At 39.0% G+C, this 26866-nt stretch overlaps 1 protein-coding gene across 1 annotated transcript in view; it reads left to right on the top strand.

Annotated features, from left to right (window-relative positions):
- Positions 1-26866, top strand: part of HMGA2 (high mobility group AT-hook 2) — a 114689-nt gene that overhangs the window by 1747 nt on the left and 86076 nt on the right. Inside the window, exons 2-3 of the mRNA XM_009997741.1 lie at positions 1090-1176; positions 8919-8969. Coding sequence (XP_009996043.1) covers positions 1090-1176; positions 8919-8969 — 138 coding nt within the window. The remainder of the gene's footprint in view (positions 1-1089; positions 1177-8918; positions 8970-26866) is intronic.

Here is a 26866-nt window from a genome sequence, read left to right as displayed (position 1 = left end):
AGCTTCAGCCCTTCAGCTGGGGCTGCCTTCCTCCCCCCATCTCCCCCCCGCCCTGTTTTTGTTGGGTTGGTGTTGTTTTTTTTTCCTTCCCCTATAGCGTTTTAATGTATGGAAGAGAAAGAAAAGTGCTGCTCCTTAAACGTGTTCAGCCCAGATGTGCAGTGGCTGCCAGGGAGTCCCCTCGCCAGCCTCCCCTTCACCTACCCGGGAATTAAAAAGCTGAAGGGTTTTAAGCTGGTTTAAGTTAACAAACTGCATTTAATTAGTCTTACCACATCCTGTAATCTGAACGAAATGTATAATATTTAAGACTAGAAGAGTTTTATAGTATTTATGATTCACTGAATAAATATTTGGAATCTGAACTCTTAGTAATTCATACCCATGTTTAAGGACTGGTTATTTACTGTCAGGCAGAGGAGTTAAGAAAATAGCTAAAATAATCAGTGTTCCTGTGGAATCATTTTAGAGTTGGGTTTTTGTTTCTTTTGTCGAGGATTTTTTGGCATTCCAGTGTTCTGTTTGAAGAAACTTTCATACTTAAAAATCAGTTCTGTTTAAGTGGAAATGTAATGCCGACTGCAGAACAATTAAAACAAAAAACAAAACCGAAGTATTTGTGCTCTTTGGAGAGAAAATACTCAAAGGTTACTTTACAGTTTTCCAGTAGTTAACTTTCCCCCAAAAGTTTGTGCTAGAAGCTGCATATGATAATTGTATCTTGCTATACTGAAATGCAATTGGCAACTGTATGGGCAACTGTATTATTTTTTGAATAATCATTCTTACAGGAGGGAAATCATAGTCATCTTCTTTTAAAAATGTGTTTTCTGCTGTAACTTATGTCCTGGAATAGGCAAACTTTACGAAGTTTTTTATGCAATTACAAGGGAAGTGAAACTTTTATTATGCAAAAATGTATTTTTACCTGGAGTTGTTTCATTTTTCATGCTGCATTTTAAATATTGTGTTATTTATTTATACTGTTAAATCATATGCTTCAAGTAATGTTTCAGTTTTAGTTTATCCTTCAGACCTTCTGGGTTACTTGTAGCCTCTTGCCACAATACCATGTTTTCCTGTATTTAGGAACCCACTGGTGAACCATCTCCTAAAAGACCAAGAGGAAGACCCAAAGGAAGCAAAAACAAGAGTCCCTCTAAAGCAGCTCAGAAGGTGAGATTATGAAAGAGAGTTCCTAATGCTGGTTCTCATCAGCTAGTAGCAAAAAATCTAGTAATTCAGGCTCTGCACTGTGGGTTTGAAACCTTTTAATGGACCTACATAAAGCATATATTTTTGCATTTTTAAAAATTAGCATCAACATGCTGCATGAAGAATCTAGGGACAGAACCTACTAAGGGTAGCTTGCTTTTTGAATAGTGTGTGGGTTAGTGAAATAACGTTATGCATTTGATGCATTTACACGAGATCCCTGTATCTAGTAAGGAAATCAACATTACAGATATTATTTTCTTGATTAAGATTTTTGAAGGAGGAAGATTAGTTTCTTGCCCACTTACAGTCATTACTACTACAGACCAAATCTATGTATTAAAGCTAAGTGTTTTGTCAAACACAGGTTAATTAGAAGTAAATCCAATTATGTGTTGATGGAAGTAAGTGCATATATTGAAATTTACAGCTTTAAAATATGATGGTAGACTGGGAGTTCTAGATCTTGTTTACTAATCAGTTTCAAAGAGACATTTACTTGAAGTGCTATTAGTCTTCTGAACCACTACTTCTTCTAGTCTGGTGCTTCTGACTGCATTTAGCCATAGGAGAAGCCACTGCATTTAGTGCATGGACTTTACAGCACAAATACAGTGTGGCAGGGTGACTGCATTTTATGTGAATTGGGGAAAGCTCAGGATTAGAAAACTGTGAAATAAAAACCCTCTCTCTAGGAATTGTTTTAGTGAAGGCACATAGTTTTGTGCAGGACTGAAAACAAATACGGGAGTTTTGTTTATGTTGATGGTTACACAGCAGTTAGCACTAATTTACAGGTACTAAATTGGAAACAAAAGCTACCAAATCTGGTAGTGAACTGTAGGGCTTAAGTGTATCAGTGTCTTTTAAGTAAATTTGTGACAAAATGTGTGTGGAAGGTATTTGTGGCCTCATCTAATTATGGTTCATTTTTCAGTGTGGCTGTGGTACTGACCATATTAAGATTGATAGTTTTCAGTGTTATAAATTACTATAGCAACTACTGATAAATATAAAATTATTAGGGGGTGACTATGGTTTCATGTCTGTTTTGATATAACTGTTTTCAGCATTTGTTTGAGGGAAGTTTTCCAACTCTCTTTTAATTGAAAATTGGGGAGTTTTATTTTCTGAGCTATAAAAACCCCAGTATATTCCATCAATAAGTTAATGAATTAGTAAAGAATGCTTTGCAAGTTAGTATTGAAAATATATCAAAGCCACCCTGCAACTTAGTGAGCTTAAAATGTTGATGTCTTTTTTTAAATGTAGTAAAAGTGTTTCTCAAATTCTCTACAAAAAAGTTTAAATTTCACTGTTCAAAAGAGAGAAGAGTTTTTTATTAGCCTAGCAAATCCAAATGTAAGCTTTAGTATTTTAAATATTACTCTTAGGAGTGTTGGCTTTCCTAGGAGAAATATTTGTAGTAAGATTAAATTTAAAGTAATTCATAGAAATGTGTTTTTTAAAGATATTTCTAAAATAAATATTAACATTATTTCATTTATATGAGTGATTTAGAAATCAGTATAAATGGAAAAATAACTTAGAACCATTCATATATATGTAGGTATATAAAATCAAGAGCTTTCCAGATGATTCTTATACATGTAGTTGGGGGGTTTTTAATCTAATTTACAAACCGAGCAATTTCATGATAACATTTTGATTTTAAGAACGTATCAAGTTACTGCTTTAAATAAAGCAAAATCTTTCAGGTGTTGATAATGAAAAAAAAATTGACGAAAGACCACATGGCTTTTTCATCATTAAAAAAACCTTTGAGGGATTTGTAATAACAAGTCTTATTTGTTTCTAGGTTTATAAAGTCTATGAATGTTTGATAAATCCACTAAAACATAAAACACTTATAAAGCCTTACCAGAAGAAAGTCACTGAGATCACATTTCAAATAAATATTTTAGCTCTTTTTCCAAATTGATAATTAACCTTCTCTAAAATGGTTCAGCTTCTCACCAGGCATCTCAAAGTATCTTTTTATGTAATATTCATTCCGATAGTTTTTCTAACAGTAATATGAATGGAAAGGTTTTGGCACTGTAAGAAAGGTTCATTTGGTGGTGAGGGTGTCACCTCTTAAAAGAACGAGCTGTATGTTTGATTTTGTGGTAAACATATTTATACACACATACACATCCATCTGTTTATTTAGGGCTTTCTACAGCCTGTCTCAGCTCTCAGAAGGAGAGCTGGCAAACTTAGCTTAAGCCCCTCTACATGTGAACCTGGGTACTATACACGCAACTGGAAATTGCTGGAATTTCTAAAGAATAGTGTGTGGCCTTGGTGTTTCAAAGGGAGCTCATTGAAATGTATTAGAGTGTTCACAACATGCAAGATAAACGTCAGCCGGGAGAACCCACCGAGCAGCCATGAGAAGGCACTCATGATTAATTGATTGGGTGTTCTCTTGCAAACCATTACACATCACAATTAAAAATGTATTGCACAAACTGGCAGTAAGTTAAAAATACTCCAGAACTGGGGCTTTGTTTTGTTATACTTCAAAAAGGAAATACCCTGAAATCCATTGAGGGACAGTGTACCCAGGAATCATGGCTGTGGTGTGTATTTAAAATGTCTTGGTTCATGGGAATTTTAGTTTTTTTTATTTTATTTAATTTTTTTTTTTGGCTTTCAGAGCTTGTATTTGGTCTTAGTAAACTGGCCTTGGGGCATCTGAAAACAAAATGTGCTTGTTAGGAAATTAGCAATGTGAAACTTGACAATGCATACAGAATGTTGCAAGACCAATTGAATGGCTAATAATGTAGCAATTACTCTAATTTTAGGTAATGTGCTTTTTTTTTTAAATTAAAAAAAAAGCCTTGCATATCACACATGCCTCATTTGTTATAAACTGGACACAAAAGGAAAATGGCATTTTACAGAAAACCAAACGATTTCTCAATTGTATAATTTTCATGACCAGAAGGAACACAACATGTTAGCAGATGAGATAGGCACAAAAAGGATCTTGATCACCTTGTGTTTGAGTCCCCACAATTAGGCTGTTACTGAAATCTGTGCCTTTAAATGACTCATTCTGTTACTCATTTAAAATATTTGTCAAAAATTAGCAAAAAAGTGGCTATTTTCTTTTTTCTTACGCCCCCCCCGCCAAAGAACAACTAGTTTTGCAGGAATATCCTAGTAGGGATGTTCCTTTTTAGATTCCTGGGTGTTCTGTGGTTGAGTTTTATTTGTTGAGCTGAGTTGTGTTCCCAGCCCACCACATTTCCCTAAGCATTTTCTTTGTTTAGCTCCTGTAGTTGAGCTTGACAATAATACTGTATAGGCATAAATACTCTCCTGTTTGGAAGGAGGAAACACAACTGTAAAGTTAAAAAAAGAATGAGTATTAGCTACTGTGAGTTTGTCTTGAAAGAAAAAGTCGAGGGGTATCCCAGGAGTATCCAAAAGTGAATGCTCTTTACAAAATTCACCTTCAGTGAGCAGATTTTGAGTTTTGTTGTCATTATTGATGTAGTGAAACTCACTGAAAATACCTTCACATCTTGAAATATCCTCTGAAAACCAGAACTTGTGGTACTCTGTGTGTGACTACACTGAACTACTGTCTCTACATTACATGGCTGGAGTTTGGTGTGTAGAAAGGCACGTCCCTGAGTTAAGCAGTCCAAAGGTAAAAAAAAAAAAAAAAAAAAAGTGCATGTGACCAGGACTCTGCCCTAAAATGGTTCATGAAAATCTCTTTGGCTTTTCCATGCTTCATTCATTCTCACCAACACCAGTCATTAGAGGCTTAAAGGGAAAACAAGATCAGGTTTATCAAGTGATTATAGTGTGGTTATTGTACCTAAAAACATAAGAGACTTCAAAATGAGGCATTCTGATCCAAGACAGGAGGAGCAGGAGACTGACTCCTGTTTAGAATTAAAATGGGTAAAACAGGACAGGAGGAGTGTGATGTTTTTGTAGGTAGCCAATACCTAAGTTTGCTTTCAGAGGTTTTTTTAACAAAATAACTTTTTTACTTTTGGAGAGGGACACATTCCTGGGCAAGGTCCTTAGACATGCTTTGACAACAGTGATCCTGCTCCTGAGAACTCTTGGTTATTTCACCTGACTTATGGCTCTGACACATTTTATCTGAGGTCTCCAGCAGATCATTTTGCAAAGTGGATAGAGTTCTCCAAGTTTGCATTCTGTTGCATTTGAGATCTTCCTTGGCAATAGATAGATGCCCAAAGAGCACTTTATAGCCATTCAATTATTTATACTTGTCTTGTCTTGTTAATTGCTTTCAGTAGTACAGCCTCAGTTTCTGTCTGGGCATGGCACATTTCTGTGACAAGGAGGCCAAGGTGATGGGCAGTCAAGTCCTAGGGTCGCTGACAACAGCTGTTTGGTAGCAGGGTTTGATGGCCCTGTGGTACAGATATTGGGTGAATTGCAAATCTGCCTAGAGACTGTTTTTTCCTGACAGCACAGACTGGAGGGGCCATCTTTCTCACCTGGGATAAAAAAAAAACTGGTCTCCCTTATAGATCGTGAGCTTAAAAGCAAGTAAATCTAGTTCTATTCCTAAAATGTAACATAGGAAGTATGATGTGTTTGTATTACTGGTTGTATGAAATGTCATATCTTTTCACGACTTACGATAAGTGTTTTCATACCATACCTGACCTTCCTTTAAGATTGGTGATCTTGCCTTAGCTGTACAGAGCAAGATCGTGCCTCACACTGTAGCACCAAATGTTAAGAAAACTCTGACCCAACACATCGCAATTTCAAAAAGGTTTTTAGAGGATGAAGACAGCAGCTTTCTTCCTGACTAAGCAGGTGCCAACTGCTGCATGTAGGGAGGCTGGGAACATGAGTATCTTGCTGCCCAGGTTAGAATCCATGTTACCTCTGGGTGGCTTAGGACTCTCTCTGGATCAGAGGCAACACTTCAGTTAAAGCAAAGAGCCATCAGACTGGCATGTTTCTGATGATGCACATACCTTTTTCAAAGGAAAGGCACTTACATGTTCCTTTTCTTACTAATGGTTTGAAAATTATATGGAGAAACACTGGATTATTTGTCTGATACGCAATAAAACCTTTCTTCAAATGCTTTAATTAAAAGACAGTCTTGTTCTGCTGCAGAGAATATGGGCTGTGTTTGCAAAATGCAAAAAGAAAAAAAATTCCAGAGGTAGAGGTGGAATATTTTCCTACATTTCATGTCTTTATCATCACCACTGGGCTGCCGCTGCTCCTTTTGGTTGTTCCAGAAGTGTTTTGTCTTTCCCTTCACTTGGAGTGGAGATAAAAACATCCACTTTGGAGGTTCTTGTTGCTAATTTTCTGCAGTTTAGTCTGTGGAAACCTTCCTATTTACTTACAGAACTGCTCTGCACCGAAACAACATCTCTGGCCTGCCCTGCTGTTTGCTCAGCTCACCTCTGGGAAAGATTGGGTTTTGATAAGAACTGTGGAAATGTTTTTCTTCTAACACGGGGTGGAAATAATATACAGCAGCAATACAGTGCCTTTCAATCTGAAAGGTCCCCAAGCACTTGACAAACTGATATCCAAACTAGCCAGGGGGAACATTAGCCACTTCTGGTCTGGACCTTTCTCGGGGGTAAAGTGAAGCATTGTTCATGCTGCTGGACAGTTTATGGCAGGAAGCAAAGATTAGTTATTCAAAGAAATCTCTCATGTTCTCTTTCCCATCAAACAAGATTATATGCTGTAGATAAATTTCCAATTCATGTCAGGTTGGTAGGAACGTAAATTTAGAGACTGAAGTCGGTTTTCTTTCCTAAAAGTTAATTATTTATCTTTTTTCATAAGGGTTTTGGAAAGGGGTCTATCCTTCAGATGTGGTACAATACAGAAGAAAGTAAATGACAAATGATAACATGTCAAGTGTTGATTTGTTAAGACAATTTTAGCCAATATTTTCTTTTAAGATTTATGGCCAGTGTTTCATGAAATAAACATAAATGCAGGGGGCTACAGCCTGTCAAAACTGAACCGTGTCTTTTTTTGCCTCCTTCTATAAGGTATGAGTGCTTTAAAAGGAGACGAAACTCTGAAATAGACAGCTACAGTGTATAGTAAATGCACTTTAACTGGTATTCTCATAAGAGGGTTTCACCTTACATGGAACACTGGTATAAATGATTAAAGAGCAAGTTTACTCTTTTAACAAGTCTGAGTGATAATTTTGCCCTTCAGGAGCGTGAATTTTATTTTTCACAGCTTTCTTCTTGGTGAGATACTTATTTCAAAGTAATTGCATTTAACTTGCAGGGCAGCTTTTTGTAGAGATTCCTCCACTGCTTCCTCAGCTCAAGTTCTCTTTTAGAGGGATCTGCTTTCCACAGCATTAAGTTACAGTGTCTGTTACAGAGATTGACCGGCAAGTGATTTATTTAATGGCACAGTTGATTTCTAAGGGCAAATCAAATACACATACAGTTAACTAGGGGAAAAAAAAAAAAAAAAAAAAAAAAAAAAAAAAAAAAAAAAAAAAAAAAAAAAAAAAAAAAAAAAAAAAAAGACAATTCATGAAAATGTGGAAGCACAATTACTGAATGTGTACTATAAGTCTTCATTCTAAAAGACTTTGGATGCAGCCAAAGTCCAGCTTTCACTAAAGCTGGTGGCAAAATCCTCATCATCCTCAGGGAGACAGGGTTATTATAGACAGGTATGTGGATGGGCAGAGCCTATCTAAGGAAAATAATGCACAGTTTTCACTTTAAAGCCTGTAAATACTTCAGTGTAGCACAGAAGTAGTAGCGTTTATAGTGTCACACAGTGAATTAATGGAAGAGTCTCTTACGAGAGCCCGTATTTCCTTTAAGGTGAGCACCAGGACCAACTACTGGGTTTACATGAATGTAGAATCATAGAATGGTTTGGGTTGGAAGGGATCTTAAAGATCATCTAGTTTCTAACCTCCCTGACATGAGCAAAGATACCTTCCACTAGACCAGGTTGCTGAAAGCCCTATCCAGCCTAACACTGTTAGGGTACCTTCCATGCTGTTTCCTCAAACATGAAAAGGGAAGGTGTGTTGTGAACCAGTGAAAGGTTTAGTTGCAGCTCGAGGATGCATTTTTGCCTGGAAAACTTCACCTGAATTAGAGGAGTTATCACCCAATATGAACACACACACATTCATGTTGATAATCTGTCCAAATCCATTTCATGCATGAGCATCATGAAACTAAAATAAGGAATTGTGGCTGCTATAAACTGCTTTGTTCAGACTTGAAACAAGCTGTGATTTTCATTTAGTATCTACAGGTAATTTCTGACAGCCTGTGAAAGACTAGATTTGATGTTTTTGGAGGTTCTGGGATTCCCAAGCTGCCCTGCATCCCCATCCACAGCCTGCATGCCCCATGTCTGGCCAGTGCTGGGCACCCCAGGCTGTGGTGGGGGCACGCTCCTTTCTGTCCCTGGACACAGCATGGATCAGGGCTGGTGGTACCCTTGGGTACAGGCGAGGAGGCATCCCCTGGCCATACTGCCTAGGAATGGCAGAAAAAACAACATAAACACATTCCACCAGAAAACCATAGACCAAGAGGGGGGCTTGGTACCACCCGAGAGTTACAATTGTGGATAATGTTACAGGAAAGGAGTTCCTAGTTACTGAGGCTGTTAAATAACACTGAGGTCTAAAATATGTTGTGTTTCTTTTCCCTTTACAGAAAGCAGAAGCCACTGGTGAAAAGCGACCAAGAGGCCGGCCCAGAAAATGGGTAAGTATTTCACTTCCAATAATTTGATTTATTTGCTGTGTTATGAAACGTATTAGAAAGTCCATTCTTTTAGAGGCCAATTATTTCTGCTTTCTTTGTAAAAAAAGAGCATCCATCTTCTATATCTGTTTGTTCTGCTGGGTTGACTAAAGGGTTAAGTTAGAGAAGTTAACCACAGCTTCCTACCTTTAGACTCTAGTAGTTTACTCAAGACACTTTACTATTAAATGTTTGCTGGAAGTGAATATTTATGTGTCTCTTATCAGCATGAAAAGAGGCACAACTCTTCCTTCAAAAGAGAGTAACAATGAGATAACTTGTTTAGTAATTGAGTAACAGAGGTTAAAGGGGCACTATCAGACATCAGAAGGTGATTAAGAGAGGTGATAACATTCAGATTTAGTGTGCACAAGATAATGTTTAAAAACTGAAAGGGTCTTTGTCTTACATTGCCTGAAAACACAGCATATTTTCCTTAAATCCAGTGAGAAAGTACAAAATTTAATCACAGGATACTTAAGAGTTTAGTTTTGCCTTTGTGGGCCATCCTCATGCCTCATATAATCATAGTGACTAGTAACATGTTTCATGAAGTTTCCTCTTTCCCTGTCCGTTTAGTCTGTAGACGTGGCTGTCGGACACACGTTTTGATTCTTTGACCGTGGGAAGATTTCAGTCTCTGATACTTGAAGTTCTGAGTTCTTGCTGATGTTTACAGCTAATGAGAGTCTACCTCATGCACCTCTGCTCTGTGTGTCTTTCACAAAGGCTTTCAAAAAGAAAAGTGATGGCGTTGTCACTTGGAAAACATGATCGGATAGTAGAAGTTTCGAAAGTGTGGCTCCATCACAAGTTAGCATTTCTGATTTCCCTTTTCTAGTTCCTTCTCCCTTTATCAGTCAACATTTTTCTTTAAACTTCTCTCTCAAGTCCACCTCTCCCTATCTCAGTTTTTTTTGCTCTACCTTCTCTTTCCTCTCTGCAGTCCTGTCATTTTCCCCTTCATTTTTTTCAGTTCTTTTGCATAGATGTTAACACAGCTGGAGAAGAATATGCTTGCAAAAGCTCAAACAGCACTCTAAAGTACCTAAAACTACAGCTGAGGTTCTTCAGAGTATCCACAGCTAAACACAGGAGAAATGGCTTTAACAATCACTTTAAGGACTAGTTCTGTTGTGTTGGCCAGTGATACAACACCCCAGGATATTTCTTTGGCGAAAACAGACCATTACACACTAGTTGTATTGTTTAATGCCTGCAGTTTTTAAGTCAGGCAGATTTCAAGGACGTGCGGAAGAAGGTGGCATGTTCAAATGTACCTATGCTGGTAGCCTTCTCAAAGGCAGCTTGGAGAAGGCAAGTGCGAAGTGTGGTAAACCATAGGTTGGTTACTGTCTGCTCACTCCCTCTGGCTTGGACCTTGCACATATGGATGCTGAGTGTTGCTTGATACACACCTTGGGTGCAGTCCCAGGGGAAGCAGCAGAAATAGCTGGTTTATGAGACTGATTGATCAGGGACAGATCATCCTCACTGAATTAGGAATGTGTAACAGTTGCACAACAGTGGTTGAGCTTTGCAGAAAGGGAAAAAGCAGGGGTCTGAAGTTTTAGAAAGATTTTTCTGTCCCCAGCACTTAAGAGTCAGAAACTAAGGTGAATCTTCAGTGAAAAGGGCTAAAATAAGGCTTGTGGCATCTTTTAGGCTAGAATGTTTCCCCTTTGGTTTTGAGCTGTTATGAGGAAGAAAGAATAGGCAGGATCAGCAGAGCATTAAGTTTAGTATGGGCTGTTTGTCAGGTCAAGAATTGAGTTTGCAGAAATGGGAATTAGTGGTTATTTAGTAGGTGTATGCATTTTCTTCATTGTGAGACAGTTTCACTCATTTTTTTAATCAAAAGTGTTTTTTCAAACTTGGTATTGCTTTACTGTTGTGCCTTTTGAAAACAGTCTTTTTACTTGCTTGTTCCAACAATATGATTGTTTCTTGTGATTTTCAGAGATAACGCTCCTATCTGCAGCATGCATTGAGTTAATTCTGTAGACTGTAAGAACAAAGTATATGTTTTTTCCCTCCTTTCTCCTCTCTTTTCAGTCTAAGTTAGGTTCATGGGTTTCTCCTCTGTGCATGGTGAAATGGAGAATGATGTTATATTTTGCTCCAGAAAGAAATATGGTTAAATTATTATAAGCCATCACAGTGCCAACTATAAGCAAAGCTTACAGCTAAAATCAAGGGAGGAATCTGCCTAAAAACAGATGATACAGTATCGTCCTTTCTGTTTTGACATCCAACATGTACTCAGAAAATGCCCCTTTTTGTCATCCAGACTTCAGTTAACTCTTTAGTGATTATTTTCTTCTTTAATCCTGTTTATTTATTCATGTATCAAGTGTTAATGAGGGCAGTTCTTAATCAGTAAAAGTAAGGAGTGTGTAGGGTCTCTTTTTTTCTTGGAGAGAGCAGAATTCTATATGGCAGGTATTTTCCTATGTTTGTAACCCTATTTTTTTTTATTTTTTTTTTGTGAGTCTAGAGGTTCTGTGTCATATGTTGTTCATCAAATTGCAAAGTATTATTTCTGCTGTTTCCTTCAATATGCACATGCAGAGACATATGAGCTAACAGACCACTGTAGAATTCCAGTAGCTGTTCTTTCTGCCGGTTCAAATTAAGTATTTAATGTTTGTGACTCGCAATGTATTTATTTAGATATTATTTTTTCAAAGAGAAGTAAATCTTTTTGACTAGTATAAAACTGGGAAGGGGGAGGGAGAGCCCATGTGAAGAGGGCAAGGAGCAGTTTATCACAAGCAGATGAGACATCTGATGATGTTTTAAATGCTATAACGTGTACTTTGCAAAGCAAAGGAAAGAAGACTCTCGTCAATAAAACAGACAGTAAAGACTGACAAACTCGTATGGAAGAAAAACATTCAGCTACATAGAAAAGCTTTCAAATGTGGAGAGCTGACTGAATAAAAATCCTGATGGTAACAAGGTAGAGCAGTTGGGAAGTGAACATCTTTGGAATCAGAAACGCAGTGCCTGCTGCAGTAAAACTCGTCTTCACTGTAGGTTGCTGCATGCGTGAGAAGTGCATTGAAGGCTGAGTCCTGTTAACTGAGAGGGAGGTAAACCTCTTCATCACCTTGGTACTCCTTAATTTTAGAGGTGTTCATGCAGGAACATGTTCTAAGCTCTTGGGATGCATCTACATTATTGTGTTAGGAGTGTGCTTTGGAAATACATCTCCGACTTGTCCCCACATAGTGTATGCCTTGTGGAGCAGTCCCAGAGCTCATGGGCTCCTTTCAAATGAAACAGAGTTGGAAGATGTGTGCTAGAGAAGCACAGTCTGGTAGGCACTGAACCCACAGGTCTAGGCTAGAGTGAAATGAAAACCTCTTTGAAGGTGCGTGGCATGGACCTGAAGTCCTCAGCCCCAGCCTTTTATCTCCTGCTGGTCCACATTTTCTGTGTATTGTAGACATTGCCTTTGATGCTTGAAAAGGCCAGATGGAGCATCCTGCTTTTTAATAGCAGAATTATTTTCATGTAGCATAGGCATAAAGTCAAATTCATAGCTATGGAGATTTACATTCCCAGAAGTCAGTGGAAGATTTGTCATTGACTTTTTTTGCTACTGAGACCTGATGCTACTGCATATGGAATCAGCAACAGTCTTGCTGGTGGCTTCACCTAACCCTTTGTTAAGTGCTCACAGTCAAAGCTTTTAATTTTATTTTAATTTTTTAATTTGTGAATGTCTAGAATTGGACTGAAAAAAGGGGGCTGAAGGTTTATAAGTAGAGCAGGAGACTGAATGATCAATTCTTCTGCTGTTTGTTCCAAACAAACCCTTGAAAAGGATTGAAAACCCCTGAAAATCTTAAAGATTTTAGTGCTCTCAGGTGTCAGCTTAATGGGGAAACCTGAGACCCAGTTGTGAAGTTGATGCTTGAAAAGGTATTTACTTTTTATTTCCATGTTTTTTGTTATGTCTTTAGATAGATTTTTTTTGGTCTGATTTCACCTCCACTTTTTTTGACCTGAATCACAGATTCACTGCATGGCATGGCAGAATTGCTAAAAGAACCCAAGGAACCGTCCAGAGCTTTTTCTGTCTTTGAGCAGGACTTTGGTGGTGCCGTGCTATAAAACTGATTTAAAGGGTGGAAAGAAGGAGTTCTGAATGCTTGTAACAGTGGAAGAGAATCAATGACTCTCCAAGCACACAGAGCATGGGAAGCATCCCCTTGAATATGTTGTCACTGATGCCCAGCTAACAGCTGTGACTTGTTCAGAAAAATTCTTTTTCTTTCAAGGTTTTTGTTTTCTCCTTGGCAGTCTAGCTACTGCATTTCAGGTTGGTAGAAGATACAGGCTAATCAGAAATGAACTTTATTTCCTTTATCAGGAGCTTTATCTGATCCAGTCATGTTTAGCTAGACATTATAGTGCTTTTGAAGCTCAGGTTTTCAGCTTTTTAATGAGGGCAGAGTTTAACTTTATCCTGAAGGTCAGTTTAAGTGGTGCCAAACCACATTTTAAAAAATCATTAGAAAAATGTTGTTTTCCAAAAACTTTTTTTTTTTTTTTGAGATTATTTCCCACTGTTTTGACATAGCTGAGATATCAAACCTTAAACATGGAATTTGTGAGATGTTTCTATGCCAGCACTTCCAGAAGGTTTATTTCAGGGCAAGGACTCCTAATGTGCATTCATTTGTAAAATTTTGAAAATGAGGTTCTGAATTTTGAAGAAATACGTATCAAGAGAACATGTTGCCTCAGAAGACTCGTTAGTGTTTTAAGACTGTTTCTTGCCCATAATGAATCTTTGCAAACCATTATCTAAGTAGATGTTTCTGTCTGGTAGTGCCATGCTTGATACGTGAAGCCATTTAGCTAATTTTGCTTATTTCTCATTTAGTGCAGGTTTTTTTGCCTCATCTGAAGTCAGAGTCTAGGAGGTGCTTGAAGTCACACAGGCTTTTTCACTAGGTGGTGGAGAGAGATGGATGTTCTGATCGTAGTCCATCCCGCCCTAAAAAAGGCTTTATTATAGGTGGAGTGAATTCTCATCTGGAATTAGCAGTATTTTTTGACATTGGAAAAGACACTATAGATGATAAATAAAACAGACACCTTACTTTCAGATAGCAAAGGCTCTGTGTGAGAGATTCCCCCCCTTTGGTGGCATGGTGCTTACTGGGGCATCCCTGAGCTAGGTTAGAGATGTCATTGGTACAAGAACATGCATTTGTTTGAATAGATTACTTAATTGTCCATTTGGAGCAAACCACTATTGAGGTAAAACCTAACACATAGGTATTGGATGATGAATCAAGAAGGAAGTTGCTTTTTATGTAATCATAGAAGATAGCAAAAGTAAAAATTCAGTTTCTTGTACTCAGAATAATAGAATCATGGAATTGTTTGGGTTGGAAGGGGCCTTAAAGATCCTCTAGATACAACCCCCCTGCATTGACAGGGACACCTTCCACTAGATCAGATTGTGCTGAGCTTCATTGTTGGAAGAATAACGTAATTTCAGTTCCTGTACATCTTTACAACTTCGCAGTATCTGTGGTTTTACTGCTTTACCTTACCTTCTTTGTGAAGGTCATAGATACTGTTCCATAATACGGTAATAAAAAATACTTACTTTCATTAACATATTTTATATCTGTGTGAGCAAGACTGCCAACAGGGAAGGGTCATTGTTTCAGTTGTCTGAAGAGCCTGAAAGGGCAGCTTTTATAATTACAAAAAACAGACTATTGACCTCTCTCCCTCAGAATTCCTAAATGTAAGAAGTGGGTGAAGAGCATGAATTGAAAGACTTACAAGCTTTATACATAATCCAGTTCAGATGATCTGTAAAATAAACCATGTCTCATAACCTGAAAATTTTGACAGAAGTAATTACTATTGAACTTTTCTCCTATGTTTAACAAACATTTAATAATCTTTTTTTATGCCAATTTTTGTCTTTTTTTTTTTTTTTTTTTTTTTTTTTTAATTCAACATTCTGCAAAAGCAGAAAGCATCTTGCATGCTTATACAAAATGCAGAAGCTCACAAAAAGTATGTTCTGTCTCACCTGTGTTCAGAAAGGAGTTCTATGATTTTGTGATTCATTCCTCTAGGAGCCTGTCTAAGCAAACAGTGTCCTTCCTTGGATCTTAGAGTCCTGCTCCTTGTTGCTATAAGTAGGTATGGCACCATTTATTTCAGGTGCAGGTCTTCCTGTAGACCACAACAGAAAATTCAGCCATGGTATTTCTTTTCTATATACATCTGTATTACCAAAAGGGTATTGCATTCATTCTCTAACTCATTTCAACTTCTATTAAGGTATACTAAAAGATGTTCACTTTAGTTAAAAAATGTTTTTTATTTTAGCTGTCATTTCAGAACCCTTAAAGGAAAATATTTTATTCTGTTTGAGGTCCAAATAGGAAATTTTAACAGGCAAAAAACAGAGAAAGTAAGAATACAGCATCTGTTGCAAAGAATAAACTGAAATTCTAGCTGTTTCCCTTTTATAATCTCAGATAACGGGTGTTTGGGAACTTTAAACATTAGTTTTCTGTTTTGGCTGTGTTTTTTGATTTTATAAGCCTCATTGCCCATTTTACATTCAAGGAAACGTGAGCACTGAGGCTGATAGTGGCAGCATCAGGAAGCATTTTTGCACCTGCTGTGTTTGAATCTTTGGTTTTGTTTCTAGCACAGGTATTAGCAATTGTGCATCCAGCTACCTGACAGGCAAAACATACCACGTAGTGAAAAGTACAGGCACTTGTTCTTGCTCTGACAATTCCATTTTCACTGGTGAAAATGTTACGAATGCGGGAAGAGAAGCTGGGCCTCACCTCAATTGCAAATGTACTCTACAAGGTTAATTGCCTTGCCCAAGGAAATCTGTAGAAGAGCCAGGAATAGAACTCGGATTTCCTGGCAGTCTGCCCCGTGCCTTCAGCTCAAGGCCATCCTCCTCCAGTAAAGCTTGCTTGTGAACAGGTTGAATGAGGGAGGAAAACACTCTTTTCACTTCTGTATCTTAAACCAATATAAAGTTTTTACCTATTTCTGTAAACTCAGATGTTAATATCTCTAAAGTGTTTATCTGGTGGGCAGTAAGAGGTGGGAGCAAGATAGTAAAGAAGTGTGTGTTCTCTATATACAAGGATAGAGTGTAGGTATCTGGGACCAGAAGGGTTTTGTACCAACCCCAAATATAAGCCTATAAGGTATTGGATGTGTATTGGTGGTATTTTCTCATCTTCATACCTTGATGACTTACAGAAGTCCTATACTGATCCAATAAATGAGAAACATAGTCATGAAAGCAAGGTGCCTAGTTCCTTGAATGTTTTGAATGTGATTACTCCACTTTTCAGGACTAACTGATCTGAGCCATGCTGCAGGACAGGGCCCATCCAGGTCATCTCATCCAGAGATGGTGTTACCGTTCCCTGCTCCATGATATAGGTAGTGGCTCAGAGGGAATGAAAACCCCTGTGTTAGGGTGAGAATCAGTACAGAAGACTCAGAGTCAAGACTTCTAGGTTTTCTTTAATTTCTGAGTAATTGTGCAGCTTATTTAATGTAATTTTATTTATTTCTGCTTTATGCTGCAAGCCCTAGCAATGGAGTAGCCTTACAAGAAAATATCACCTTTTTTCTCTGTCAGTGATAGAAAAGGGCTGTATTAAATGGCAGTCAGTCCCTGTGTGGGTGAATTTACTCCTCTCAATTAAGAGTTATAATAATAATTAAAGAGGAGTAATATTTTTTGTTTTGTTCTGCATTCTTTACAGACTCAAGCAGGTGATGTGGATGCAGAAGGAATGCAGTGTTGATCCTCTCCCAGAATGACTGGGGGGAGGCTAGTACTGTGATAATTAATATTTGGAAAGTGCTTTCTGGTGTTTGAATGAAAGTCATTCCATGCTTTAGGGGCAAGTATTGTTATTTCCTCTTCTTTAATCCTGGGACTAAGCCTCACTTCAAATTACAGTTCCGTATTACATTTTAGGTGTAAGGCTAGACTTTCAACAAGAAAGTGGGCTTCTTTCAGTAACAGCTGCAAACTGTCCTCACCAGGAGGTGGCTTCTAATGCAGTAGCACACAGCTCCAAGCGAGGCAAAAAAAATATTTTTGTATCAACAGTACTGTACTTTAAATGTGATTTAGCTAGCATGATGCATTCTTGCTCTGCTGTCTTTAATTTATTTTGTACTGGGTACCAATTTAAAACGCAAAGGAGCAAAGTTGACAGTGGTGTTTAGAAGTGCACCTGTTTTTCTATTCCAAGAGTTGTATGAGATACTCATCAGACTGGAGAAGAAAGGCAAAATACAAATAGTGAGACAAGAGCCTGAAATTTGAAAACTGTGAGTAGTCAGATTGGGATATGCATTTTAGTGGTTTAAAGGCGCAGTAGTGACTGCTAAAAGATGTAGAGATCTTTTCAGATCTGAGATAATCCACATATTTTCAGTCTTCAGGGGAACCCTAAAATGGGAAACATGGAGGCCTGAGAAGATGATAGACTGAATGAGAAAGCCTTATGTTGAGGAGCTTGTAATCGTGGTGTTGAGTCTGATGATGCTCATTGTGCCATTTGTTTTGCAAACCCTGTTCTGAATGACTTGCGGTTGCACAGAAAATGTGTCTTAGCCTCGCTGTGGCTGGAAGCTGGAACGGGGTGTGATTTCCTTCTTTGCAAAACAGTGAGGCAGGGAGGCTTCTTCTCTGTTGTTTGGATGTTGGAGTGATTTCTTTCTAGAAGGAAATCTTTCTGCTGTGTGAGGGCGGCTGCTGGCTGCGCTGAGCTGGCGAACAGGAGAAGAGGGTGGATTTGTTTCCTCACCTCAGGCATCTCTGCGTTTCACCCCTTTTCTTTTGTAGCCTGGCATTGTGGGAAGTCCATTCCAGCCAAGCTACGTGTAGCCTCACTAAGATTTTAGGAGCCTGTCCTGGAAAGGGACAGATGATAAAATTTACCTGATAAAAGCCATTTTTATTTAGTCTTTATGCAGCCAGCACTGTGGAATGGTTGCTTTAGAACGGCTGCAGAGAGGGGCCCATTCACTCAGCTTGTGTACTGCCTGCTCCCCACACGTGATCCACTGAGCTGACACTGAATTAGCACATCTGCCCCTCTGCTCTGTGTATGGGGATCCAGAAATATGGTGCTTCCCCTCGTGCTACTCTGGACCAGTCTGCTTAGGCAGCTCGTAAGTATGGACACTTTGTGGAGGAGGATTGTAGGTCCCTCTTAAGTATGATAGCCCAATAGCTGGAGGACTGAGAGACCCTAGGTGCTGCTCAGTCAGGACTGAACCTGTGTGCCGAGAGAAGTGATGTGCCATGCGCTCGTCTGGGTGACAGCTCTTTAGACCTAGGGCTGCTATTCGGCAATGCATTTAAAAGTTGTGGGACTACCTACAGGGGAGAAGAAGAAAACAAGAGGAAGCCTGGCCTAGTGCTTTAGGCACCTATGTGAAGACCTGAGGTGACATCCCTTGGGCTGCTTTTTGACTAACACAAAATGCAGACACTCCAGGCGTAGCCTGGAGCCCCAGTTCTTTCTCAATTTGAGAATGGGCCTTCACTAATACCCCTTCCTTCCTCATTTTTCTTCTGGAGCCTGTTCTCTGCATGGCATTTTACCTTCAAGAAAAGGGCTGGAGAATGATTCTCATCCAGGGAAGTATAGGAGCTGGTATTTAGGACATTTATGTGGGAGGTGTGGGTACAAATCTTCGTTCTGTTTACTAATGGGCAGATTTCCTGTGAGCACTCTTGCTCTGAGACACTGATGTACAGGTTGGGCATGATCACTGTGAGTGGAGCTGTGCCCTGTCCTGACCTTACGTAGCTCTGAAGGTTCAAATGGTATTGCCTGTTATTATTGTAAGTATTGTAGAGGTTCAGAGAGTTTTTGGCAGCTCAGTTACGTATCTGTGTGTTTGCTATTCATGTAGCAGTTCTAGAAGGCTAGTAATGAATAATGTGTATCTGTATTCTGCCTTTTCTTTTTACTTTTAAAAATAAACTTGCTGTTTTCAGTTTGCTTTATTCTAGTCTGTCAATTCTGAGAAATGCTGAACTGAGGAACTTCAGGGTCAGACTTTAGCATTACTTTCTATGATTTAAATAATAGTACTGATAAATTAAATTTGATGCATTGTATTACTTGTGCATCTGTATCAGAGTCAATGAGAACAGAATCTTGCCTACAGAGGTTGGTTTGCTTTGATTAGAACGGATTTACTGGTAGTGGCAGTCTACTGTTCTGGAGCCTTGAAGATTATCAGTGAATTGGCAAAGTTTCGGATTTTTGCATCCTGTCTGTTCAGAGTAATTGCTGGGAGCTAGTCAGACTGATAGTTCCTGTATACAGCATAAATCATGACTTTACCCAACATATTATCCTAACCCATTTTGACTGTTAGATCAATTATCCTAATAGACAGCCACTGGGGCCTTTTACAAGGCATATACAAGCACATATGTGAGCTTCACTATTATGATCTTATCAAAGTTGCATTGTGTTAACATGTTCTTGGGGTTTCCTCAGTATTCACACAGAACCCATTCATGCTCTGACTGCTCCTGCAGCGTTATTTCCTGTTAAGGATGCTGAACGTCTTGAGAATTCTGCCTGGGGACTCTCTTTCCACAGACAACTGTTTGAGTCTTGGAAAAACAACTCGCACAACACGTTGACAAAGTACACACAGTACTTGGATCACAGTATTGAACATGTAGAGGAGACAAGGCTATCTCTGCCATGGCATGCACTCTCACATTCATTAACATTTATTAGTGTTCATAAACTCTTTGCAGGAGGCAGAGGTGTCTGCAGTTTTTAAGGTGCTTCTTTTGCAAACTTCCCATTCAAGTCAGGGATGACCATTCAAGCATGCAACAACTGTTCTATCACGTTTTATATGTAAGTCTTACTGAGGGAGGTAGACTGACAAATGATTTGTCAGTGACACATGGTGCCTCTGGTCAAATAGATTGAATATGAAGCCAAGAGATGCGTGATAGAATCTTAGGTTTGATGAAGTCAGTGTCCAAACTCCTAATAGAATCAGCTGCTTGGATTTCAGCTCTTCTTCATCTGCCACTAGTGTGATGTATAACTCCGTGTGCTGGTTGGTTATAAGTTCTGTAAATTGTGCAAATAGCCATGTTTGCACAAAGCACAGGTCATTTGAGGAAGAAGATCTATACTTCTTCAAGTTAGGCACCACATGAACAGCAACTTTACAGTGACTCTCACATAGCAAGAACAGCATTTGAATCAATCTGTGAATATGATTAATTTATTATTTGTGTGAGTAAGTTTTGAGCAGTCACTATGCAAGTAACAGGTAGGCTAGAATTTTGTAGGAATACAGACATTTTATTGATGCTTTTTAAATACAAAGCAACTTGTATGCTATATAAACAGTATTGCTTCTTAAAAATAGAAGTTTGTTCTTGTTTAATCATTTCAGTGGACTATTTGACAACTGGATTATGGACAACTCTGTACTTTAACCTTCAGCAAATTTTTGAAGCAAACAAAGACATGGTTTTGACAATGCCTGAATGATCTTACTTTTTCTTTTTCCTTAACTTTCCTTAAGGACTAGTTCAGCTATTGTCATACAGAGAGTGCATTACTCACTGAAACAAATTCTTTTTAAGGGAAGTCTGCAAAAAGTAGTGGCTCCATTGAAGCAAATTCAGTAGTAAAACTCTGAGTGACTTGGCTAGAGTTAGGATTTTCTCTCCAAATACTTGTAAATGGTGAGAGATACATTGGAAACCTTTTCTTAATTGTGCTAACGAAAAGCCACTGATTATGGTTTTGAATAAGAGAAAAAAATTGTCGTTTTATCTACAGCATGTCTTGAGGGAGAAGGTTTTGTGCATTGTACTACTTATTTAAACAAGATCAAAATTTCTTAGGTAAAGGCAATATCCGTTGCACAGAGGACAACAAAATACTGTAGTTCACACATGCACACAAAAACGTTTCAAGATTATATACTTAATAATTTTGCTCCGAGCAGAAGCTACTTCATCTCTTTCATTGCTCATTTCAGGAAGTAGAAGGTCTCAGAGCCTCTGTGAGCAAACCAGATGCCAATATTTTCCAAGACAGAGATAATTAATCCTATCCTTCCAAATCGCTAAGAAAGCTGTTTAAGGGAGAAGTTAGAGTCATCATTATATTTTTGCATAATTAGAAGTCATTGTGGTTTGCTTTGCATGATTAAAATTTCAGATAGTTACTTAAATAATGTCCCAGAGCAAGCTTTGTACACCCTTCTTTACACCCCCAAAAGCCATTATCTAGAGCATGTAGTGACTGGGAGGCAGAACTCTGGTTTGCTTAGCTTCCTCATTTTTTTGTTGGCTTGTTACGGAGGTAGTTTTCATAAAAAATTTTCAATAGCCTTATAATAAAAAGCCAGGGGAGGGATTCTGTCCTTCTGTTGCACTTCTGCAGTGTGAGCATTCCAGACACTTTGCACAAGTACAGAGGCAGGGGTGAACTGTAGCTGCATCCATTCTCTGTCTTTTTCAGGTCCACATTTGAAAGCTTGCCCACTTGCCTCATTCAGGGCTACATAAATGTCATGGATAGAAGCTGCGAAAAACTTCTCATTTTTAGTAATTTGAGCATGATAAGCCAGCTGAAAACCTGAAAAGGGTATTTATTTAACTTTAAAGTGTCTGACTGGATTTACTTGGAAGATATCCAACAAAATAAACACCTGGTCCAAGACTAAATATGGGGAACTTCAGTTAACCTTTGAGAAGGTTTTCAGGGTAGGGTGAGAACCTAAGTTACCTGTCTCGTATTTTACATGGCTGCTTGTGGTCAGTCCTAGCCGCTCTGCCTCTTGCAGTCTAGGAAACTAAAAGGAAAAATGATTTTTCCTCTTTCAGAAACAGAAGTGATATGGAAAGCTCTTTTGTTTACAGCAGTTCTGCTCAAGGCTCAGGACAGTGGTCTTGCGTACCTGGGATAGCTGTGGAAAGATACAGTTCAGGAGGTTGTATTCTGTCTTCCCTCCTTCAGGTTTTCCCCATCACATTCCTTTTTTGGATCCTATTGCTCAGCCAGATACCTAGAGATCTTCTAGTAACCAGTTCATTATAGTTACCTTGCTCTGTCAGGGAGGGAATAGCCAGACCCCAGAGTCAAAAGCCATGTCAGCTTGAGGATGAAGACAGAATCATGGAAAGCTTGAAGACAATTCAAAATCACTTCATTCCTTTCATACCCTGCCTTAAGCTGTACGTTTGATTTTGCACTTCCAGTGTACAGCAAAGAATTGGACCCAAAACATATGATTTAAACTGCTGCTGACATCAGGCTTAGCTCAGCACTAGCACCAAAATTGACTTTGGGTGGCAACACATCACCACCATGAATGACTTATGAATGAAACAGCAATTTTTAAGGGGCTTGAGTGAAAAGCAGAGAATTTTATTTCTGCAGAGTGAAACGTCTGTGCCTGGTGAGGTGCAGTGTTGTCTTTGCTAATCTCAGATACACTTGTGTTTGAGTGTGGATTTTCTCCTTCACACAGAGGTTGTCCTTCTAGTCGTCCTGTCAGTGTCATAATCCCACAATTGACATCATAGCCTGTAATCATGGAAACAAATTCAGTTTTAAAGCAGTCTCTGAATGATGGTAGAATGAGCTGTAAGGATGTTGCTGTTTAAACTCAAATATCTTTGGTAATTATCAGAAATGGAGAAAATATAAAGACATTGTTCTGTGGGGGCAGATTGATTCTTGGTGTAGTACTGCTGAAGGCACTTGATTTACCTCAGGGAGGAACTTACCCCCTGCGTCTGGAATGACTTGATGGCAAACATGTGAAGAGGAAGTGAATTTATGCTCCAGTTTAATATATTGGAAAGTTTTCCCTCATCTCAAAGTCTTTCTTTATCTCTGAATTTCCTGGATTTTATAGATTTATATTAGATCCTTAATGTTATTTCAATGTATTTTTTCTGGTGTTTGATGTCTTTTGGGTTGTTTTTACTTGGGATATAATATATATATAAATTTAATGAAAGTAAAAGCAATCTTCCATTGAGGAGGTCACAAAGCTTTCATGAAAACTGTGTTAGCTACCAAGTACAAGGCATCTCTTTATTTCAAATCTGTGGTTGCTTTTGTAAGCAAAAGAGTTAATTTCAATGAGAAGATACGAATATGTCTTAGAGAACATTTTAACACTTGTTTTCCAAGGTTAAACATGATTGCAACTTTTCATTATTTACAAAATAATTACCTCTCCAACTCCATATGCAGAGTGCTTGTAACTTTTTAAAATTAATGATCCTCAGTATAAATAGAACATCAGTACATAAAACTTGTAGAAACCTTGGAAAAATAATTATTTTAAGACACGTGGAAAGATGGGATAAACAATTACATGCTGTACCTTTGTGGAAGTTCTTCACCCTTATTCTTTGTGAGAATTCCATATTCTGAGCCTGCTGGGAGGCACAGAATGTGTACAAAGTCAGGGCATGGGGAATGGATGCTTTTGAGGATGCGAGTGAATGAAGAGTGTCATTTGTGCAGTACCCAAACTCCAAACAGAACAGCACTTGGTTCTCCTTCACTTGCACAAATCTACCAAGGCCATGGCATTTCCCCAGCCATGTAATGGTGTAAGGGGGCAAGGGACAATAGCCACAAGATTCAGCAAGGGAAATTGCTATGGAGCAAGATAAAAATGTGGAAGGAGATGAGCATGGGACATGCTCTGCAGAGAGGCTGAAGAATTTCCCACCTTGAAGATTTCAAAATATCAACCAGAGAAAGCCCAGACCAACCTGATCTCTCCTTTGATTTAGAAGTTAGCCCAGCTTTGAGCAGAAGGTTGGACTAGATAAGTTCTAGGCACCTTCCAAACCAATTTTTTTTAAGTTTTTGTGCTATACCAGACAACGTACTTGAGCCAGCTTTATCTTAAATCCTTTAATGACTGAGAATGTGACCAGAGTGCTCCCACACACATGGGCTGCACATCCCACACTGGCCGTGCACAGCCACAACCTCTCCTCTGCTCTGACCTCACCTGCTACAACCAATGGACAGACTTGCCACCCAGCTGCTTCAGGCAGCTGCTGCCAGTCAGGGAGAAGAGAGGCTGCAGCAATCAATGAGCTGCTAAGAAGGGTCCTCTCTCAGAGGTAGACCCTGTCTACTACCCTGTCCACTGCAGGCTCGTACCTGTGCTGCCACTGTGACCCTTAATCCCTGTCCCATGACTCACTGCAGCCTTGTCACCTGCCAAAGTGCAAGAGTTCACAAGTCTGAGTATTGGAGGTATTTTGTGGTGTGAACAGTGGTTGCTCTGATGGAAGGGGCTGCAGATAGGAGCCACAAGGGGTTGGTTTTAATTATTTTGATCTGAAGTTCATCAAGATTATTTTTATCACTATGCCAGATGCATAATTTTCCAGAGGAAAAATATATCCATATATTAGCCACAGAATAGTTGGCTTGTTGTCTGTTGAGAAGGGAAGAAAAACACAAGGTTCACAGTAGTTTGAATGTAAAGTCCTGTGTACTAGAGGTATCTTATCAAGATGCAGTAAATATATTCACAGCCAGACTTTTCTGAACATTGCTCCTGGTCCAAAAGTCAAAAAGGAGATTCTGTCTCTGGTCTGTGACAGCACTGCAGGAATGTCTGTCATAGATCAGGTTTGGGGGGAAGTTTTAGTCTTGGTTCTTTTTATTTTTGTGAATAGTTGCAGGAAAAGGGCCTATTTAAAAGTCCATCTGCTCAACTTGTTTATTCCCGGCTTGGAGTTTCGCTAATCTTTTTTTTTGGTGACACAGCAATCGTGAGGTTTCAAGCACAGGGTTATGGCTTTGGGTGCAGAATGAACAACCAAACTCTGAAGAAACAGGTTTTCAGGCAAATTACTCTATAATAAAGAATGAGAGGGGAGGAGAAAGATCCTCAAACACATGATGTGCAGTATCGACAGAGGTGATTGAAGCTGAACAGTTGTCAGGATTTCCTGTGTGGTTATAAGAAAGTTTGAAGGCAATAAAATATATGAATCTGCAAGAAATTATTTTTTCCACATCGCTATTAGAAATGCTGAAGTTGCTTTGAAAGCTGCTGTGTTTGTTGGAAAGAAGTGCCTCTTGACTCGTGTGTTGTTTCAAAATAACACAAACCCCCAAGGCATAACTATTATCAAAAAAGACACTTAGTGGTTCCTCAAGGACTTTGTTGCAAGTGTGATCCATGTGTAGCTGACAGCCATGATGGGTTTCTTGGAAGAGCTTCCTCAGATTGTCAGCAGCAAACAGTTTTGATGAACTTCATTGCATTCACTGTTGGAGTGACGTGGTGAAGAGATTCTGTCAGGAATAATCTTACCTCTCATGCCAGAAGTTCCTAAATCTTTTTTGATGATGTTTCTTACTTCCAGCTTCACTTTTGGCTTTATGGCTCTTCTTTCACTCCTGCTGCTTTAATGGGGCTCATAAACCCCACTTGAAAGAACCTTAAGGTTCAGAAAGCTCTGCCTTATGTCCTCAGCAAGCAGATTTTTAATTCCTTCCCAATACATTGGTGTCATTAGTTTAAACAAGACAGGAGATGCAGGACTGAGTCCATAACAACCACATAGTTTCTGTGGACATCCTTTTGTGTTCATATCCCTTTAGACTTTGTTTTTCCTGGAACAGGTTGCTGGGAAAGCTTACAAATCACAGCACCTCTAGGAGTTTGCTTCCTACACTTCTTTCTGACTGCTAACAGAGATGGAAGTCTCTCCATGTTCATGCTTTGGTCTCAGTTAGAAGCTCTGTGCAGAGTTCATGGCCCTGATTAATTTCCAGTGGGTAACTGCCACCCTGCAGCCACTTCATCTCCCTGTGGAACAGTCTTCTCTCCCTACCCTGTGCCTGGATGTCTTTACCAAAAAGCACCTGGAAAGTCATAGCACATTTATGGAGGCTTCATTAAATGGACAGCATATCCTGGGTGGAGCTTTCCTTTCTCCATGCTCTTTCTTCAGCTTCTTTCCATCTCAGACCTCAAGACAGTATTCATAGTTATGGACTTGTCAATTAATAAAATTGATGAGTTGTGGTAGGTCTTGCCATATTTAGTTGTGTTTGTGTTCTTCAGCCATCTTTGTCTTACTCTCATTTCCCTCTTCTCATGACAGGAGGGGTTTCTGTGTGGGCCAGTAATTCTAACCCTAAATGCTTTCTGAATTTCCTTTCTCCTTTGGTTTCCCACGGGTGCTATTTCTTAATTGCTCAGAAATATTTCCCCTAGGATTTGTCTCTCTTTTCCCTAGCATTTCAAAGTTTGTACAGGGACTCTTCACTTCCTGGAGTTTTAATAATTACATCCTCTGTGCCCAGCAGTGGCCTGTTAATGGAGTAATACACACTGGTTTCCATACACAGATTTTCTGTTTGCTGCTCTGAAGACATCAGAAGACCTAACAACTGGTACTGGAGTTAGAACAAATGCATTGGACTTTTCCTGGGCAGCGGGACTGGCTGGGAGGGGTTGCTGACTCTTGTTTTATCCATCCTGAGGAAACAGCCAGTGTGAGTTTGCTCTTCGTTTTGGTGAGCTGAGAGAAGAGGTAGAGCAGTCCTTCTGGGGAGTGGGAGGTATTGTGCAGACCATTTTAACCAGGTTCCTTGTGTAACCTTTCAGTTGTTAAGTTGTAACCTTTAAGTTGTTTGTCAAGATGGCACCTTTCCCCTTTTGAACATTAGGCATTTCTAGTAACTCTGGCCCCAGTACAGTTTCTTCAGGTGTTTGAAAATTAAGGTTGTATAAAGGTAAATGTACTAGGC

Source organism: Chaetura pelagica, unplaced genomic scaffold, assembly GCF_000747805.2.
Source record: "Chaetura pelagica isolate M959 unplaced genomic scaffold, ChaPel_1.0 scaffold314, whole genome shotgun sequence".
NCBI lineage: Eukaryota > Metazoa > Chordata > Aves > Apodiformes > Apodidae > Chaetura > Chaetura pelagica.
The sequence above is the reverse complement of the archived record's forward strand: the minus strand, read 5'-3'. Positions and strand labels throughout refer to the sequence as shown.